At 33.6% G+C, this 22,005-nt stretch overlaps 1 protein-coding gene across 3 annotated transcripts in view; it reads left to right on the forward strand.

Annotated features, from left to right (window-relative positions):
• Positions 1–22,005, forward strand: part of SPAG16 (sperm associated antigen 16) — a 1,132,640-nt gene that overhangs the window by 854,586 nt on the left and 256,049 nt on the right. For all 3 annotated transcript variants that reach the window (XM_025405273.1, XM_025405272.1, XM_025405275.1), the window contains one exon: positions 3,556–3,682. In XM_025405273.1, coding sequence (XP_025261058.1) covers positions 3,556–3,682 — 127 coding nt within the window. The remainder of the gene's footprint in view (positions 1–3,555; positions 3,683–22,005) is intronic.

The raw sequence follows: 22,005 nt of genomic DNA on the forward strand, positions 1-22,005 counted from the left end.
TTATTATTAACTTCATGTCTATATGGTTTTCTCATTATAGGATCTTTAATTTGGTGGCGGGAGGCTTAACAAAGGCAATCAGGAGTCATGACTATTCATTTTCATCTCAGCTGTACCCTTTGTCCACTTGGCTAAATTCTACTGGCATAATTAAATTCATTTGAGTCTTATGACCACAAAGCATTTTTTTTAGCTTCGGCTCAGTTAATATTTGTATATTTTTGAAACAAATTATTTTAAATCACATAGAGTCAACGTTGATTACTCTTCATTCCCTTTGTATTTATTCATTTATTCATTCAATTGTTTATTCAAAGACCAAATGCCTAACATGTAGTAAGAACTATACTGGGTGCTGGAGATTCAATTTTGGAAAAACAATCATAGATCTCAATCTGAACTTCTTTGAGAGCTTTCTGCACATCCACCTTCAGTACCTTCCCATCCTCAAGATCAGCAGTACTACTACCAATGGTAACCAGAATTGCATTTTAGAGATTTCCAAACCTCTCGAACCTTGACTCTCATTAAGATTGTCATGAAATCTCACCTGTCTTTAAAAACATTTTCTTTGAAATATTTCTTAATTTAGGTTAAATGCGTAACTATAGCCTAACTGTCATAAATTGTAGATAAAATGATTTTTCCCCAGGTTGTCAACTAATCTCCTTCCCACATCTCTCCATCTCCATGTCCCTCAAAACTCAAACTACACAGTTTGGATTAACAACATTCTAGTTTCTTCTGTCTCGAGGAAGGAGATTGGCAGATGGCCCTCCAATTTTCCTGAAATGAGAGAAAGAAGAAGGATACAGGGCATTAGAATATTCTAAGTATTGGTTCTAGATTCTCTGCCTCTTCCATTGCTTTCTGTCTTGTAAGTGATTCAGACCCATCAGGGTTAGAATTAATATTCACCTCAAGACTGCTTTGGAAGGAGTTGGACCAAAATAAAACTTTTAAGTAAGCTTTGAGGAAGCATTACTCATCTATCAGCTTAACAAATATTTTGTTGAGCTCTACTATGCTCCAAACACTATAATAGACACTACATCTGCCTCACTAGCTAACTGGATATATAGCTAAGCTGTTCTTCCATTACCAAGTATCTTTCAGTTATCAAATCTAAACGCAAACTTATTTCTGTTACTTAAAATATTACCATATTTGGCCGGGCGCGGTGGCTCACGCCTGTAATCTCAGCACTTTGGGAGGCCGAGGCGGGCGGATCACGAGGTCAGGAGATTGAGACCATCCTGGCTAACACGGTGAAACCCCTTCTCTACTAAAAATACAAAAAATTAGCGGGATGTGGTGGCGGGCGCCTGTAGCCCCAGCTACTCGGGAGGCTGAGGCGGGGGAATGGAGTGAACCCGGGAGGCGGAGCTTGCCCTGAGCCGAGATCACATCACTGCACTCCAGCCTGAGCGACAGAGCGAGACTCCACCTCAAAAAAAAAAAAAAAAAAAAAAAAAAATTCATATTCATTTTACCATAATGCATACGTTGTCATGGCTTTTAAGTTTCTAAGGCAATGTAAAAAAAAACCTAGCTAAATGATGTTCGTTATTCAAAATTGCTTAAAGTTGCTGTGTACTAGTTTATTAATGAAGCATTTAGCACAGTACCTGGCTCATTAAAAGCATTTCATAAATATTGACTCACTTTCATATTATCAAACTATTGAGCTTGATCATTTGACAGCAATAAAAGTTTTTAGTATTAAATGTAAAAATATTAAAACTATTTACCTACTCATTTTCACACAATAACAGTGATTAAACTATTTTTTATTTTAAGTATACTCCCTCAAATTTTAATATTCAGTGGGATAAACTATACTTTAAGATTGTCTTTAATTCATAGACTCCAGACAACAAAAGAACATCAAGTTCATCCACCTGCCTATGGCAAGAGGTGCATGCAGATTAAATTCCGATGAAAACTTACCTACCCTGTTCCCGAAATTGAAAAAAATTTCCATTCTGTGACCTCTATCAGATCATTGAAAGCCCTTATATTTGGAAAGAATTCTTTCTAATTTCTAACATTAATATTCCCGGCTGATACTGAGAACTGTTCTTTCCTTTTCTGAAATGAAATTCACTGATTCCTCACAATTCTTATAATACATGTTTACATATTTGAGGACATTCCAAGTTCTCCATGTTCCTTTTAAGTCATAAAAAAGATTAAGCATCTCATTTATTAGATTGGGGACAAGGCTGTTGTATTACTATGCCAGTGACAACAGTTATAAAATTTTAAAACTAATTGCATTCATTGCATTACTGGTGTGTTTAGAGAAAAACAATGGGTCCACTTGAACTGTACTATGGGATGTGCTTTTTTACAGAAAGAATAGAAATCAAGGAGTGAGAAAATATGTGAGCTAGTTCAAAATGATAAGGAAAATTATATGATAATTAAGTTGTTAATGTTAACATTGTAAATAATGTATGGAGAAAATGAGAGGATGGTTTTAAAATTGACATTAAAAAATTTGAACTGCAGCTGAAAAGGAAAGTGTACATCAAATGGGAAACAGTATATTGATATTTTATAAACATAATTGATGATTTTAATGTGGCCAATACTCATTCAATTTTTGAGTGGACAAAGAAATTAAATGACCAGAATGATGAGAATGAGTGAAGATTATGAGTTGCTGGGGAGCAGAAACCCCTCTTATTCACCAGCATATGTCCAATTTCTGTCATAAAGTAGACGCTCAATAAACATTTCCTGAGAGACCAGCAGGAGGCGTGTAGACAGACCCTGGGCTCCGAACTGATGAGCCTGGGTGGCTGCTACTCTGCTGCAAAAATATCTCTCCCCACCTTCCATTGATATGTCACTTGAATCCATTCGCCCTTCCTTCTGTTTTCCTTCCCTTTTATTCAATTACCTTCTTCCTTGTTCCACTACCTGTTACCAAAGCAAGCCCAACTATGTTTTCTGAGAATTTTGGCTAACAGACTACAATACCATTTTATTGCCATCAATTTCATCTGGTCCCAGTCATTCTACCTGCTATGACGATATTCTTCTCTCACTGTGTCCATTTTTCTTCCTACCTCTTTTTGTTTTTTCTCTATCTGAGGTATAAATTATCAATGCTAAGTAATTGCAAGCATAAAAGCTGAGATATGCATATGGTATAATTTTCCCACATTCACAGATTTTATGTGTCACATATATCATATGCGTGACATGTGATATGTGTATAGGCAAATTATGAGTGCACATGTTATTGTTTTGTTACGTTTTCTAATGTAGTTAAAATGAAAATGCTTGTCTGAAATGTTAACTCCAAAAATTTAGTGTAGGATTTCATATATTAAGAATATCATTTTAAATAATTTAAATAATTTAAATAATGTCCAAAATAAAGTTATTAACAACTACTTCTTTCTTTAGAGGAATGTAATCTTACAACTGTAATAAAATTGTGACATCTTTTGTCTATAGGTTACTATATGTATTTGTATATATGTAGTGTGTGTGTGTATATATATATACACATTTTATTTTTGTTTATCTTATATTTTGAAGGGTCACATGATAGCATCCTGTGATGCCCGTGGGGTTACAAAGCTATGGGACTTTCGGAAGCTGTTACCAATTGTGTCCATCGATATAGGTCCAAGTCCTGGCAATGAGGTGAATTTTGATTCATCAGGTAGGATCATTTTTGTCTACTGTTTCTGACTAAGCCAATAATATTAATATTTGTTCTGAAACTATTTTGTTTCTACTTAAACATATGTATTTATATGTAAATTTCTGTTCTTATTATATTATAATATATTACATTATGATATATTTTATCATGTTATATATAGCATGTCATATGAAAGAATTATATTCATATATTTAAAGTCAGAAATAATAGAGGTGATAATATGTACTAATCTAGATAGCATAGGTTTGTTAGCAGTGCCACACAAAATGTTCGAACCCCCATCCCTCAGAATCACCATCCAAGGTAAGCAAATTGTATTTTCTAAAGGCAAAATAGCTAAGAGAAGAACAAAAGTTTAGCAAAAATGAACTTGAAATATTTTTAGTGTAATAATTTAGTGTTAAAAATTTAATGAATTACCCATATTGTCTAGAGTTTACAATTAATTTGAAATAAATATTTATCTTATTGTTGCAATTATGTGCTCTGCATTCTGTAATGTTATTATATTTAGTTTTTATTCCATGTAGCAGCTGATTTTATGAACCACACAATAATTCCAGTTGTCTATTTATAAGGTTAAAAATACAGTTGCATCTGTATCTTTAATGATAGAGTTTATTAAATAATGTATATACATTATTGAATAATAATTTTTTTCTTTGCTATTGTGATACAGGTTTTAAACTATTTTAAGTTTTGAGAATATTTTGAGTCTTTGAGCATTATTTGTGGTAAATCAAAGTTGTGGAAATAGCAAAAACTTGATTTTAGATAAGGAAGTAAAGAATAAATATGAAAAATATTTTATTTTTTAAGATAGTCCATATTAATTCTTTAGTCCAGAAAGTATGAATAAGCTAGGAGTAATTCTAGAGCCAGAAGATAACTGTGTGTTTCTTGGGACTGGTTTCATAATATTGCCATCACGTATCTGAAATTTAGAAAATGGTAAGTTTGTCTTCTTAACAAACTTTGAGTTATATTCTCATTACAGATTGGCATAAGAACCACACTAGTAACAATGACTTCTTTAAAAATGTTCTAGTAATATTCTTGTTGTTAAGACATTTATGGTCTGCTAGAATTAAAAAGAGAAAACACTGTTCAAAATAAAAGTCCCAACTATGGGAATTTCATCTTACACTGCAAAAGCCTATTAAAAGTTCAATTTTTAATTTTTGACATAGAAAATCTACATTGATACCATAGCTCCTCTACAGCTTTCACTTGGTTTTCATAAACATTTCACATCCTTAAATCCCATTGTATTTTCTTGAGCTAGCATTCAAGTATTCATGTCTTTGAATTTTGAACTCTGTAATTTCAAAACTTTTGGCTGTACTTCCTAATAATAGAAGTTAAAAGGTGCTTTGAAATACCACACAATTCATAATAGCCATATATTTTATTGTCATTAAATATGTTGCCACTTGCTCTTTACCATCCATGTCATCCAGCCTAAAAGTTATTTGCATACTTAGATAAACATGATTTTAAATAAGTATCAGTACCTGTCTTCTGTCATACAGGTCAGTGTGATTTTAAGGTCCTTGATATAGCAAACCCATTTTTTTCTCTCCATGACTGAAATATACTTGGTGATACACTAATATTAAGAATAGCATAAGAATCAGCAGTGGAACAGCGAGAAACACCGAAGACAACATGTGTGAACGAGGGACTCTAATGAAAACCCTTTATCAGTCTGAAGGAATATGATTTCAACCCGACCTTCCCATCCCTTTGACCATTTCTTTAAGGAACATACCATAATTAGTTTTAGTTCTATGTGTGTGAGAAATTACTGTCATAAGGATTTTCTCATTGAATAATGAGAAATCTGTGCTTCTATACAAGACAAGTCCTCAATGACTCCTCATTTAAAAGGCTGAAATATATCAAAAGTTGAAGAAACTAGGGAAAGCAAACATAAAGTCTAATGAGAGAATGAAGAAAGAGGTGAAAATCACAAAGTTAAGTACCAGAAATTATGTTCATCTCAAGAGAGTAAAGAAGAGTGCAAATTAAGAGCAAAACAAAATTGAAATAAGGATGAGGTATATGGGTCTCTTCTAATTGCATTTATTCAGGAAGAAATGATTTAAAAGAGAAGTATAACAAAATTGTATCATGAAAATATGAGAATAAAATCAAATCTAATTTAGTAATCTCGAAATACACATTCATTTGAATATATCTTTATTTATTTCCAGTGGCAAGCCAATATAAGCCTATATGATGTAATCATTTTCAAAAAAAAGCAAGAATATAATTGAAACTATTGGCAATAATGAACATGAACGGAGAGCTCACATTAGTTATGTCTAACCATTTTTTCTAGTCAAAACTCTGTGACGGAACTAAATTGTGCAGTTATATACACCTAGCGCGTTATTTGTCACAACTTACATAATGTGAGGCCAAGCAATGGTCTCTGCTGTGCTCTTGGACTATTGAAAACACACGTGTAATGTCATCATCATGTTATGTAACACATGTGGAATTACACATAGCATCCTATCTGAGATATTTCACATAAGAAATGTGAGTGGTTATTAGATCCTTTAAGTGGCCATTATACAAACAAAAGTTGCTAATAATATTTAATGTCTCTGGATCAGTTTAATTGAAGGGCATCTTAAGGTTATGAGGTGTACTGTTTAAAAAGAGCTGTTTTCTTATGAAATGACAGATCTTTATAAATAAGGGATTTTTCATCACTGCAAATCCAACACAGTATAGAAATAAACTGGAAGTAGAGGTCATTAAAAAGGCTGAAACTGTTATCTATAAGCTTAAATTTCAAATTTTCACATATAACAAAGTTATGTATTTATTAACCTCATAAGTAAATATTGTTATAGTGGATTTATAAAAGTATCTATACTAATAAATAGTACCTTATCTGTCTTAAAATAGAGATTATTCACAGAATATTATTTTTAAAATGTAGTTTTGGCAAAAATGTTGGAAAACCAAAGGTGGAGAAAAAGAATATAGACTATTTAATTCAGACCCTCAGGTTTAATCACGTGTTCAGCACCTTTTAGATTTTAGGCACATTACCTATTTTTCCTCATGGAAATAATGGAAGAGACAATTGCCTTGCAGTGTTCTAATGTGGACTCAGAGGGATAATGATATTCTATAATGGGGAACTCTTAGCGTCGTCATCTACCATGTTTTATCCTAGTGCTGAAGGGGTTTGAGAGGTCAACTCACTCATTTTAGGGATGAGAGAAATTCAACATATTGGTGTGCAAGAAAGATCCCTGAGGCTGGGTGCCGCTGTAGAAGGTTTCTAGGGAAAGTATAAATATTAATAAACAAATAATAAAAGAAACAAGGATCAAAACCTCACTTCAATGTAATATTAAAAATTACTTAATCAGTAAAGTTATATGTAATGTGATATACACATATATATTTTCAATCAAGATATAAAGATATAGGAATCATCTCCTAGAGTTTAGCTTTTTCTGTTGCTGTAAAAAATCAGCCTCTCACACATTTTTAAAAAGTTGTATGTGACACAGCATTATTTGCATAATGTTTTATTATCAAATACATTGCTTGTGACAAACACAGATTATCTGTGTTTATAGATACATACATATAGTAGTAGATATTTATAACCCAAGTATTTGTGAAGGGATAAGTGCTCCTTTCTCATTAAACAGAGAGCCTCCTGACAATATAATGCTACACGTTTTTGTGAACATTCACTACTTAAATAATATCTCTCACTTGGCATACTCAAAATGCCATATGTTTCATCATTCAAAAATTTATTGCTATTTCAGAAAGTGTTAAATGGAATTGCGTAGTGAAAGTAATAAAAATGAACCATGAGAATTTATACACATACTTTTCCACATCTCTCATTTCACCGTGTTTATGTAGTTTAGCAATATTTTTCTCTCTTTTGTAAAACTAATTCCAATAAATTTGCAAAGAAGTCACATCCTAAGTCCTAAGAAAATGCAGAAGCTGAAGTTTGAGCCAGATGGGCACTTTCCAGTAGAAAGCTTATCAGTATCAGATCATTAAAATGAGCAAAGTTTCCCAACATTATATTCTCCACAATCAGAACCACAACCGAAATGCCAAAATGGGACAAAAATGTGACTCCATTCAAAATGCAAAAAGTATCAGACCCCCCCCCCAAATTTTTCATAACATAATGAGATAACTCCAAAACCTTTGGTTCAAATTTGATTCATCAGTTTCTTCTAGAAAAAACTAAAGTTCATCATTTTTTATTTAAAAGGAAATTTGTAGTTAATTCCCTCTGATAGAAGCAGTATAGTGTAATGGAGAGAACATTTATTTAGAAGTTAGAAGCCCAAGTTTGAATTTTCTCTCCGCTACTTACTAGCAAAATGATCTTGACAAAATTTCCAAATATTTCTGAGCCTCAGACTTTTTTGTATTTAAAATGATAAAAATCTATAGGGACTTCCACTTCCAGACAAGATGTTGTAACAAAGACCAACCAGATTTATTCCTAACCTAAAACAATTGAAAGAAACAAAAATGTATGTACATATATGAAACAAGGGCTTTCAGACATGTAATATTTGGCAATAAAAAACAGTAATACCTAAGAGAGAGAAAGTAAACAAGGTGAGCCCTATGACTGCCCCAGAATATAGCCTGGAGAAAATTTCTAGGTTTCAACTCAGGGACGAAGGGACTTTTGGCTAACTCCCAGAGTTGAAGAGTCAGTGGGTAGTCCAAGAAGGCCAAGGGAGCTTGAGTTTGCAGGGCAGGGTACGGGAGAGTTATGAGCCACACACAGAGAACTGGAGATCTGCAGAGTCCCCTCCAGTCTTCAGCTGGCTAAGAGTGAATACATGAAAGCCTGAGGCCAGAAAAAAATCTATCTTAAGAATTAGAAGGAAAATCCCAGGAGCTCACACAGGCCTAGAAATAATTTGTGTTCCCACCAACAAGAATGGGAAAATCTTGCAATTCAAAAGGATAGCAGGTAAAAAGGGGTTGGCAAACTACTGCCCATGGGCCAGCTTTCATATATGGAGCTTTATTGGAACACAACCTTGCTCATTTATTTATATATTCTCTAAGGCTGTTTTCAAACTGCAACAGGAAGATTGAGTATTTGCAGCAGAGATATCTGGTCTGCAAAGCCTAAAAGATTTACTTTTTTTTTTTTTTTTTTTTTTTTAAGATGGGGTGCTATGATGTTGCCCAGTCTATTCTGGAACTCCTGGATGCAAGCAATCTTCCTGCCTCAGCCTCCTGAGAAGCTAGAAAGACAGACAGTTGATACCATGCCTGGGGGTAGCCTAAAATATTTACTATCTTGCTCTTTATATAAAAATAAAATTGCTGAGTTAGAGTGCTCAGAAGAATATTGCCTCCATAGTGAAGCAACATTAACCCACACCTCTGGATCTTGTCCTACACTAAAGTCTTTTGAACCATAGGGTTGGCTCATGTATTGACCTATTTCATTCTCACCCCAACTCAATGAGATTGTTACTCTTGTCCCTGTTTTATAATTGAGAAAACTGAGAGACAAAGACATTAACAAACCCGCTGTCACCTAGCTGATTAAATGTGGAGTTGAAATTCAAATCCAGAGTCTAAACCCAGAGACTAAAATCTGTAAGTTTATATTATTTTGACTCTTATTCTAATAATAGTATTTGGCTTTATATTGATATATGGCATCTGTTAGGAGAAATGATTCATTTGCTATGAATATTGAAATAGTCCCATTAATGACCAGTTGGCAATAGTTGACTCAAAGCTAAGACACAAAATCCTGTTATTGACATTAGTTTTCAATTAGTTGTCTCTGGAAGGAAAAAATAAAAGAGAATCTCCCTAGTATTACCTTCCAGGTTTCTGATAGGTCTTATGTGCAAGAGGCACTCTCATTTACCTGTGTTTTCCTCCTGGGAGCTAGAACTCAAACCCTACACCACAGTGTAAATTCCTATTCAAGGAATCAGGGCTGAATTTAATTCTCACCATAACTCAATGAGATTGTTATTCTTGCCCCTATTTTATAGTTGAGGAAACTGAGAGACAAAGACAGCCAGCACCTCCAGAGCACTCTTTTGTCTTTTATTTAAGGCCTGGTCTGCTTAAAAATAAACATTAAAAACTGAAATAGGAAAAGAAGAAAGTGGACTGGGCCAGGCATGGTGGCTCACACCTGTAATCCAAGTACTTTAGAAGGCTGAGGAGAGAGGATCTCTTGGCCAGGAGTTTAAGACTAGCCTGGGCAACATAGCAAGATTTGATTTCTACAAAAAAAAAAATAGGCAAGTATGGTGGGACAACAGTAGTCCCAGCTACTCAGGAGGCTGAGGTGGGAAGATCCCTCAGGCCAGGTTGCAGCAAGAGGATACCTGAGCCCAGGTTGCAGTCAACTATGTTCCTGCCACTGTACTCTAACCTGAGTGAGTGAATGAGACCCTGTCTCTAAAAAACAAACAAAAAAGAACAAGAAAGCAAGCCAACTTTTTTTATCTCTAAAGCATAAGGCAGAGCCAAACTAAGATGCTCTTCCTAAGAACAAGCCCATTCTGCGACATCTGGACACAGAGCTGTAAGAGGAGAGATAAAATACAAGAGAGAAAAGGTGACCAGGTGGTCCTACTGAATTACTTTATAATCCCATTATTTCATTCCCTGTTGAGTGACTATTGTATATGCAAATCCATTTTGTTCTTAAGTAGAATTTGGGCCTCACTGATTCTGGAGAAAGGAACTGGAGAAACTGAAGGATGTCAGACTGTGTAGCTCTTTGGATACACAAGTCTATGACTAATACCTGGAATGAGTTATGCTATGCTCCAGGAATCATGCTTCCTTTTTCAAGCACCGCAGCACATGAGTTGGGTTTCCTTCCTCCCATTTTAAAGTTTTAAGAGATTTAATTCAATGTGTGTATTAATAAATACACGTTTTTACAGTTCTATAAAAGCCAGAATTGCATTTCATTAAAATGTGATTTTAATGTAATGTAAATTAACTGTACAGGAAAAAAAAACTATTATTATGCTTTATCTGTAAATTTAACTATTTTTCTCTTTGATTTTGTCTTCTTATCCACTGGGCTAGAAGCAATTTTATTTATCTGCCAGCAAGTATGGAAAATAGCATATTAATAATAATGGGGATACCTTGAAAACTTTAACTAAAAACAACCAAAAATATATTAATTTAGAGATAATAGTCATAGTTGTGCAGTTTTATAACCATAAACCTGTTCTGATTTGTATAACATCCATTCCGATTGGTTGGTGATCATGCCATATCAGTTATTAAATATTTAGACTATTATCCCAATGATGACTCATAAATTATGAGAACTAAAATGCATTTCAATTGCATGATTTTTGATAGATTAATATAAATTAAAGTTACTGACTTCTACAACATATAATTTATACAGGAAACTAAGTCTTGTTCCTTTCTGATATCAGGTTTAAAAGATTGTACACTTAATCTAATGATAACATCATTGCACAAATTATGAATCCTCCCTTTTGTAATTGTCTTCACAACTTTAGGCATAATATTTTAAGTTTCCCCAATACCCACAAATCTTTTATCTGAGTCTGGACTGAATTTTCAGAAACATTGAGAAATTATTCCTGTCTCCATCAGAAAAGGACATTTGAATCAAGAAAAAACGAGGGTCTAAACAGTAAAATTGTTGTTCATCTGTGATTTGTAATATGAAATTGAGTAGGTCACTTAACCTCTCTTGACCTCAACTTTATCATGAATAAAATAAGCAGTTTTGGTTGGGTGACTTTATCGATTGGGTTTATAGCCTAAGTTTTAAACAATTGCATTTTTTCCTATGTTTAGAATAATTATAACATGATATCCTGAGTAAAACATAATATTCTAAAATAAAATTTAAATGCTCTTCTATGATATTTGAAACTTGAAAATAAAACATCAAAATGTAAGTAAAACAGTCCACTTTTCCTTGATCCAAAACAGAAATAAAATTTGATATAAAAATATTTAAAAATTGAGCCCCAAACATAAATGGCAGCTGTATTGCTCAGCAAGACTAAATTGTTTTTCTCGCATACCTCACAACACAGTCTCTGTAGCAACAGGAATTTTGAACAAAATTGCATAAATTCCAACATTTTAATAAATTAAATTAATGACTGGATCAAAGTCTTCTTACAGGACTATATAAGAACCTGACTCATTCTGATTAAATCAGAGCAGAAAAATAACTTTACAAATTGCAGCGTTATGCAGGTGCAATCAAAGAAGTGTCATTTGTTGATTCCTCAATTTTGGGTAGCATCTTTAAAATAGATACATTTATAATTTTTGTTTAGTGCTCTGATACAGTTACATAAAGGTATAATTGTAATGATATAATTGGAACATTATAGTTATAGACAATCAAAAGGTGCTTGGAAATATTTTCTGTCTTAAATACCTCCTTGGGAATTGCTTACAAACCAATTATATAACGATGCACACAGTTATACAAAAACAATTTAAATCTAGCACATGCCCAAATAATGATGAATTCTAAATTCGTGTAATCATATTTAGTGAAGATTTACTTTGTGGTATTTATGTAAGAAACATTTTTAAAGGCATTTACAGTAAATATATGTATATAAACAATGTGCTAATGCCAAATTATTTTTCAACACATTTAAGAAATTCAAAAAGATTTGTATTTATGTGGCAAGTATGAGAAACTAGTTGCATAACTATACACATCTTAATATCTTCTAGACAAGAAACTACTCCAGTGCATATAATTAGCTATGCTGGTATGTTTGCAGATTTAATAAAAATTACATGTATAGGCTAGCATAGGTCGTTTTGAAACATGAAAAGATGACATTCTTCATACGTATTTTAATCAATATAAATAAATTTATACAAAGAAAGAAGAGATAATTAGACCTTTTACTTTTTTTCTAAGGAGCAGTTATTATATTTAAGAGCAATGTGTTATTTAAATCTAATAGCATATACTAGTCATTAGATTGAAAATCAATAGTTAAAATTTGCAGTGCACACATACTGTGTGACCCAAAGTCAAGTAGCTAAAGAATTTGTCTTCTTTTTAATAGACTGTGTATACAAAATTGAATAGATAATCATCTTTAGTCTGCCAAGCTGATACTTTTTAATAGGATAATCCTTTAAGGGAAGCTGTAGTTCAACAGATGTGCAAATCAACCCAGAACAAACAGCACACTACTCTTGTAGTTAGAGCCTGCACAGTTTGCACTTGTGATAACTTGCAGTTATATTTATCTAAAATTGAATTTCAAACTATATTCAAATATGATTTACTGAAATCTGATTGAGCTCAGAAGTATGTTTTCTCACTTGTTCTATAAGAGAAGTATAAATAAAAATTGTTTAAAATCATCTTCATGTAACATCTCCTACCATGCACTCTATCACGAATAGAAAAAATAATTGAAAGGAATAAATAGCATATTGTTATTATGTAAATCAATACTCTGTAAATATTTTGAAATAATGATAAGCATCTTTGAATAATAGACATACATTTCAGACTGTGTCTTCTATCCAAAAATGTTATCATTTCCTCTTTTGTATTTCTGTTGGTCTAACGGTGAGAATTATGTTAATTCAGTTGACAAATATTTAGTGTAAGCCTACTATGTGCCAGGTAGTGTTCTAAATTCTAGGATTCAGTGATAAAGAGATAGATAATATTCTATTCACAAAGCAAATTGAGACAATAAACATGAATTTGCAGGTAATGACTAGGAGTATTGCAAACAAACTGTTCCACATGTTATGTGCTACATGTGTCATCTGAGTGCTATTTGTAAAGAATAGCATGTATTTGAAGGTGGAGAAAAAAGATGGGCACTCCTATAATATTAACTATATAACCACCTATTTATCTTCTAATGAACTCAATTAAATTAATGGACTCAGTAATTAGTGTCAGTTTTGATTATTACGCTTTCTTGTTTTATCCTTTATGCCTTCCATAATGTTTGATTTTTTTCTTGTATTTATACTACTTTAGGAACCATTTCTCCTTACCCAAATTTGGTTGTAATAATGGATCTTTCTGCTACTTCTGCTTATTTTCCTTCTACTTCTTCTGCTCTTCTTACTCCTCCTTAGCTCCTTTCTCTTTAATCATTTTATCCTCCTTTATTTTTTCTTTTTCCTCAGGTACAAATAACTGAGTTAATCATACTTCTCAGTATATGATAGACAAGTATCTTTGAATTTTATTATTATTCTCCTTTCATATCCTATTCCTACTTTTATACTTTCCCATTCTCCATGGAAGTTTTTAAATGTCTTTAATATGTTTTCTTAGATCTGCAGATATCCTTGAAGAAAGTATACATAGAGAAAATTATTTTGTGTATTTATGTATCTAAGATTTCTAAAAACTGTATTTTGCTATGCATTCCATTCAATTTCTTGCTTTTTCACTTTACAGCCTGTTCTTACATTTTACCCATATTAATATATGCCTATCAATCTTATCAATTCTGTTTACTTGATAGTATTTCATATTATTCATCTTACTACTTCATTACCTTTAATTACCTCCTAAGAGCCCTATCTCCAAATATAATCACATTGGTGTTAGGGCTTCACACATGGATTTCAGTGAGCACACGATTTGGTCCATAGCGCCACCAGATATTGAGAAGGAGAAATTGTGAAGATGCAAAGCTAGTATAGTGATTCTGAAGACCACTGCGGTAGTGCTTAGTGAAATTAAATAAGGTACACACTGGTATAGCAATTCCACCCCAGGTTATATATCACAAAGAAATACTCACAGAAGCCAATCACAGAGATATGTACAAGAGTGTTTAGTGCAGAATGCTTTTAGGTAGCAGAAGGCTTGTAGGGAAATTATGCATCCGTCATTATAGCAATGGATAAATAAAATAATGAAGTAACAAGAATGGGGTTCTAATCCAATTAGACTAGTGGTTTTATAAGAGTTTTCTCCATGCCAACTGGGGAAAGGTCACCTGAGAATACAGACAGAAGTGGCCCTCTGTAAGCCAGGAAGAGAGCCTTCACCCAGAACCTCACCATTCTGGCACCCTAATCACAGACTTCCAGCCTTCAGAACTTAAAAAAAAAAAAAAAAAAAATCTGTTGTTTAAGCCACCCAGGCTATGGTATTTTAAAATGCCAGCCTAAGCGGAAAAATATAGGTTGTATTTGGTTTTCTAGTTCTGGAAGTATAGGGAGCATTGATATATTTGCATTTCTCTAATTACCGGAGATGCTGACCGTCAGTTTACTTATCTGCCAGTCTTTCATGCTTCCTCATCTGGGAACTGTCTGCCTGTTTTCACTATTGAATTTCTTGTCTCTTGAGACTTACTAATTTTGCAATAATTATGTATTAACCTATTGTTGGTATTAAATGTTGTAAATTTCTCTCAAACAGAAATTTGCTGATTTCATCTAGAATGTCTTTTATTAAATTGAAATATTTAGATTATATCGAGTCAATTGTTCAGCTCCCACTTGTAAGTGAGAAGATGAGGTGTCTGTGTCCGGTTTTCTGTTCCTGCATTAGTTTGCTGAAGATAATGGCTTCCAGCTCCATCCATGTTCCTGCAAAGGACATGATCTTGTTCCTTTTTATGGCTGCATACTATTCCACGGTATAGCTGTACCACATTTTCTTTATCCAGTCTATTGTTGATGGGCATTTAGGTTGACTTCATGTTTTTGCTATTGTAAATAGTGCTGCAGTGAACATATGTATTCATGTATCTTTGTAATAGAATGATTTATGTTCCTTTGGATATATACCCAGTAAAGGGATTACTGGATCAAATGGTATTTCAGGTTCCGGATCTCTGAGGAATTGCCACACCATCTTCCACAATGGTTGAACTTAGTTACATTCCCACCAACAGTGTAAAAGCATTCTTATTTCTACACAACCTCACCAACATCTGTTGTTTCTTGACTTTTTAATAATTGCCATTCTGACTGCCATGAGATGGTATCTCATTGTGGTTTTGATTTGCCTTTCTCTAATGATCAGTGATATTAAGCTTTTTCTCACATGTTTGTTGGTGGCATGACTGTCTTCTTTTGAGAAGTGTCTGTTGAAGAGTGAGAACCCATGGACACAGGGAGGGGAACAACACACACTGGGGCCTGTAGAGGGGTGGGGTTGATGGGGGGAGAGAGCATTAGGAAAAATAGCTAATGCATGCTGGGCTTAATACTTAGGTGATGGGTTGATAGGTGCAGCAAACCACTGTGGCACACTTTTACCTATGTAACAAACCTGCACATTCTGCACATGTACTCCAGAACTTAAAAATGATAACTTAAAAAATAAATTTAATTTTTTTAAAAAAGATTAAATAGAGTCAAAACTATTTTGTTTGTCTTTGTATTTTTTTGGAGGAGGGAGTGCTAAAGAATATCAACCCTGCTGTTAGGTCACAAAAACATTCTCCTCTTCTAGCATCCTTCTCTTTTAGCTTTACATTGTTACCTTTTACATTTTAGGTCTTTAATTCAAGGTGCAAGGGAGTGTTATCAGTCCATTTTTCCTGCAATAACAAACCAACCCAGGATCTTCCTGACTTATAGAAGCATTTGTTTCTCATTCCCTTATCAGAAAGCTTCAGGACAGCTCAAGGCTGACATGCTTTCCTGGGCTCAGCCTAATGCCATGTGTCTTATTTCAGATCCCAGGACCTTTCTGTGGTACATGTCCTCATAGAATGAGCAGGACAAATGAAAAACCAAACTGTGCAATCACATTTAAATCTTTTTTGAGATGTCACAAATTTTAAGTCTGCTTAACATTCCATTGACCATAAGAAGCTCATAGCAAGTTATGAACCAACCACAAAACCACTGAGATAGGGACTTATATCCTATTACTACAGATATCAAGGACAAGTTTCATGATAATAGGTGGAGATTTTTAAACCTATTACAGGGAAGAAGTAAGTATTGGGAACAATAATTCAATGATTATAGTGGGAGATTCAACTTTATTTCTCTTTCTAATAAGTCAGTTTTCTTAACACCATCTACTCTACTATTGAAACTTGCCTCATTGATTTGTGATGCCACTTTTATTAGAGATCAACTTCAAACCAACAGACACATCATTTTCTCAATTTTCTTTTCTAATATGTTGGTAACATTGCCTGTTTCTGACCTAGCACAATAATTATTTGTTGCTATGATATTCTAGTATTGTCTACTTAATATCTAAATGAAGCCACCGTCTTTGTACTTCTTTTTTAAAAGTATTCATTGAGTTTTCTATTTCTTGAGACTTTTAGAGTTATCCCTTTTAAAATTTCAAATTATATTTCAATCTGTCAGAGAACATGATCTGCATTAAGCTCATCTTCTATGCAAATATAGATAATTTGTTCACTGCCCCTTGTTTAGGCAAACAAATGCATTTCTGTGCAGCAATTGGTTGATTTAAAAAAATTTATAGAACTTTCAGTTTAGCTTATTAGCTAGTTATTCAAATAATTTATACAATTTCTTATTTTTTAACTGCTTGAGATCTCTGTTTCTGGCATTCATATATTAAAATCCTTAACCACAAATGGTAACTAATTTATCCATATAAATCTGTCAGTTTTCACTGTATGTATTTTGAGGCTATGTTCCCAGATACATATATATGCATAATCATTATACATTCTTGGTCTTTTTTCCCTTTGTCAAATATAACATCTCTTTCATGTGATTTTGCCTTAAGTTCTATTTTGTCTCACATTAAAGTTGGAAAACTTTTTTATGTCATATTTTCCAAGTAATCTTTTCCATACCTTTACTTTCCATACCTTTTTATGGAAATTTGTTTTTATTTATTTTTGTTTTTCCCTCCAATCTAATAATTACATTTTTGAGATGGTTAATTTACTCATAATAGTTGCATTGTTTCCCACATCAATATGCTTGGTTAGAAAAATTTTTGTATTGTTCAGTATTCTCCAGAGAAATAGAACCAACATGTGTGTGTATATATGAGAATATATGTGTATGTGTATATGTGTGTATATATATATACATATATAGAGAGACAGAGAGAGAGGAAGAGATTTATTTATTAGCTTATGTGATTGTGGGGGCTGGCAATTGTGAATTCGCAGGTTAGGTGAACAGTTTAAAGGCTCAGAAAAAGTTGATATTGCAGCTCGAGTCCACAGGTAGTATGGAAGTAGAATTCCTTCTTTCTTGAGGGACTTTAGTCTTTCTTTATTAAGGCTTTCAACTGATTGGATGAAATCATTGGATTGGATGAGGCCCACTCACATTATGGAGGGTAATCTGCTTTACCCAAAGTCTATGAATTCAAATACTAATCATATCTTTTTTAAAAAATAACCGTACAACATTAAATACACTAGTGTTTGACCAAATACAATGGCCTATCCAAATTGACATATAAAATTAACCATCACAACACTACATTGTGATTGTCTTGATCTTGTCTTTCCCTTGATGATCTTATTTCTTTCAGGAAACATTTACTATGCCCTATTCTAGGCAGTAAAAATAGAGCAATGAAAAAATACATACATACATACATATATATATATATATATATATATATATATATATTTATCTGCTCTCATAGAACTTACATTCTACTTGAGAAAGAAGGTTCAGTGAATGGGAGGTAGATGATAAATACCTACTGAAATTAATGCCAACATATTTGCCAAGTGGTGATAAGTCTCATGAAAAATTAAGACAAGTTAAGAGAACAAAGAGTGATGAAGTGGAATATTACTTTAGAAAGGATGTTCTGAGATTACTTCTCTATGAAGTGATACACATGAGTAGACACCTGAATGAATTGAGGGAATCAGTCAAATGGTTATCAGCAGGAAGAGCATTCCAGAAAAAAACAGCAGTGCAAAAGATTTAAATCTAAATTATACTTTTTGTGAGTGAGATTGGATGAGGAAAACTATGAGAGATGAATCAAAGTGTTAGCCAAGGGGCAGATTATGGATGCTCTTGACTGTGGTACTAACGCTGGTCTTTATTCTAAAAAGAAGAAATAATTATAAGTTAGCTCAATTTTTTTAAATGCATGTACATTTGATGGGGTATAGGTAAATTAAAATCTTGCCAAGAGACCAACACATGCAACTTAAAAGAGAGGTAATATATTTGATCTCAAATAAAAGAAGAATCAATGAATTGGTTTGCTATTAATTGTGGATGATCAATCCACAGCAAATCATTCCTATTTATGTCTAAAGACATGGTGGGACTTACATCATAGACTTAACAGTATAAAATAGTGTAGAAATTTAAATGCTCCGGACACTGCTAAGAGACAGCAATTGATAACATCATGTAATGAAAAATTTTGTAAACTACTCTTACATTCCTGTATAAAGACTATTAGATGTTCTGCTGAGGAACAGATAGTTAATGAATTTGCTACTTTCTAGTCTCGTATCAGTGGACAATTTCTCCCTCTTTACTGTACAGAAATTTAGAATATGTAGACATTTTGATGTTGATAACATTTAGAAGTGCTTAATTGTTAGTATTATCAGCCTGACAGAGATAGGTTTTATTAAATTAGTTTGAGAGTCTCCTTGAAGATATTTGCATCTGCATAAGTTGGCATGAAACGAAGTTTGCATTTTAGTGGGAAAACTATTATATCCGTGAGAATTTTGGAGTATTTTGCTTATTCTTTCTGGAACTTTGAAGCAATGGGAAATAGTGCTTAGAAACCTCATCTCAACATGGGAGGCCTCTTGGTAATAATACTTGTATCTGCATAACCGTTTATAGGTTTTAATCTAATTCATTCCAGCAGCATATCGTCTAATGCCTAGTCCTGTTGTTTTCTCATGATCAAAAATGACCTATTTTAAAATACTTCACATCACCATCCATTTTATTTATTTATTTATTTATTTATTTATTTATTTATTTATTTATTTTTGCCAAAATTGATATCTAGTTTGTTTTAAGACACTTTCATTCGGTCGTATTTCTAGATTTGTTACCTCCATTCTTCCTCTGCCTGGATCTAAACTATTCTATCACTTTTCTCTGTCCCCACTGCCCCTGACCCCTTGAAATCATAGTCCCAGTTAAACTTTGCTACTTATAAGAAAGACTTGACTTGGCTTTGGGACAGCCAACTGATCATAACTTGGTGAATATCCTGTTGAGAGTAGTACTTATAACCCCATCATGTGTCAGTCAACCAGGGTAGCATGCTGCTCCACTATTTTCGTTAATGAAGGCAGAATTTGTGTTAACAAAGCCATATTTGCTACAATTCAGTCAATTAGCTTTCTTATGTGAAAAAAATGAGTTTCTCATTTAGGTGCTTAATGTTAAAATAAAGAGAGCATTATTCATACTAATTATAAAATAATTCAAAAAGACATCTCTAGACACCAATCAGGAAAAGATAATCACTGAAGATTATCTGAAAATAAATTAAATGTCTAAGCATAAGGCTTGTTCAAATATAATATCTCAAATCCATGCAATGGATTACCATGTGACTATTAACATGTCATAAATGTGCATATAATGAAATACAAAGATAGATTTTCATAGTACATAGTGAAAACAAAGGCACTGGAAAAATGGGATATAGGACGTAACTTCATAATAATTATCTAGATAGAGAGGTATATAGACAGGATGCTCTGCTGCTCATTCTCTATGGGCCCCATTCCTCCACTCATCCATTCTATGTTCTTCTCTGCTTTCCTCTTTTCCCTGGGAGGCTGACTTGCCTATTGACTTGTGTTTGGAATTGACCAATGGGAGCCACCTACAGGAGAATGAAGGGCTGGCAGAGAGGGAGTTTGGAGCATCTACTCCCTCCACGTCCCCTGGGCTCGGGTGCGCTCACACAGTGGCTGCATTACTCTCCAGCTACAGCTCCCATCAGGCCTACTTACTCCTGAGACTCTTGTTCTCAGCCATGCGCTTGGTAGGCCATTTTCTCTCCTCAAGTCTAGTATCTGTAACAACTCCTCACTGCTTCTAATTTACATATGTATTTCCTTAATGTATTCCTCTATCTTTATCCCTTGGTAAATATTTAGTCCCTTCATTAATAAGTCTCTTTGAAACTTCCCTCTGAGTGTGGGCTCTTTGTTTACTGCTGGGGCGCTGACCAACGCAGGTGCTCATAAAAGGCCTGGCATGCTAACCACTACAATATATGTAGGCATTCTCTGAGAATTTTTGTTGCCTTTTGTTCTAAATTTTCTAAAGCGAATATATAACAAGTTTTCAATATTAAGAAGATCAAGTAAAAATGTTTCTGTACATGAAAGGGAAAAAAATGAAAATAAATAATGCTAGTATGAAACCAAGAAGAGCTGGTATCTTTTTAACTTGTTTTAATTGACCATATTGGTCCTAAGGACCTCCCACATCTAACACTAAGTCCTACCCATCTCCTCCCAAATGAGCTAGAAAGAGAGGAGGAGAAGGGCAGATGAAGAAGATTCAGCTGAAACCAAGTGAAAGTTAGCGTTTATACCTACTGGAAGTTAATAAAGCTTAGTTCCTTGGACTTCACATATGTCTGGAAGGAAGATATTTTCCACTCTACTGTCAGGTTTAAAACATTTAAGTAGCATAATTCTAACTCCAGGTCTGTTCCTCCTTCCTGTCCCCTGTGTGAAAGTCCTATCTATCTTGCTAACTGGTGTCGCTGAATAGCCTCTACTTGTGGCCCTCTCCTTGGAAAAACTTGTCGTCTAGTCACACAGGTTCTTCCATCTATCACTGCCAGCAGATAGCACCAACAGTGGAGGCCGGAGTTCCCGCAGTGCTTCCAATAATTAGGTGGGCAGGGTCCATTCACTGTGGGGAGTGTTAGGACACCCATGAGCCAACAAATTTGTGTTATGTGTTTAGCTCGGCCTTATCACATTACAGCTGCTATTCTATTCTCCCTATTAATCCCGTGCCTTTTCCTGGGGGTGGTTCCAAACCGGAGAAGGAAAGGAAAGGGTAGTTTACTGATGTTCTCAAATCACAATAACATTTAGATCCTTTCTATATGCCCACAGGAGGCACTATTTTTTAAAATGTGTATTTTTGTTATTCTAAATGTCTTATAATTACTGTAGTCATTTTTGAAAAGAATATGAAACATGTAAAAGAAAAATCATATGAACTCATAGTTAATAATTTGTATACTTTTTATGAAACTGTAAAGTTATATAATATATATTTGCTAATACAGTGTTTACAATCTAATTATATACTTTTTTATTTTAAGTATGTATAGGGACAGTAGAACAGTT

Source organism: Theropithecus gelada, chromosome 12 (genome assembly GCF_003255815.1).
Source record: "Theropithecus gelada isolate Dixy chromosome 12, Tgel_1.0, whole genome shotgun sequence".
NCBI classification, from domain to species: domain Eukaryota; kingdom Metazoa; phylum Chordata; class Mammalia; order Primates; family Cercopithecidae; genus Theropithecus; species Theropithecus gelada.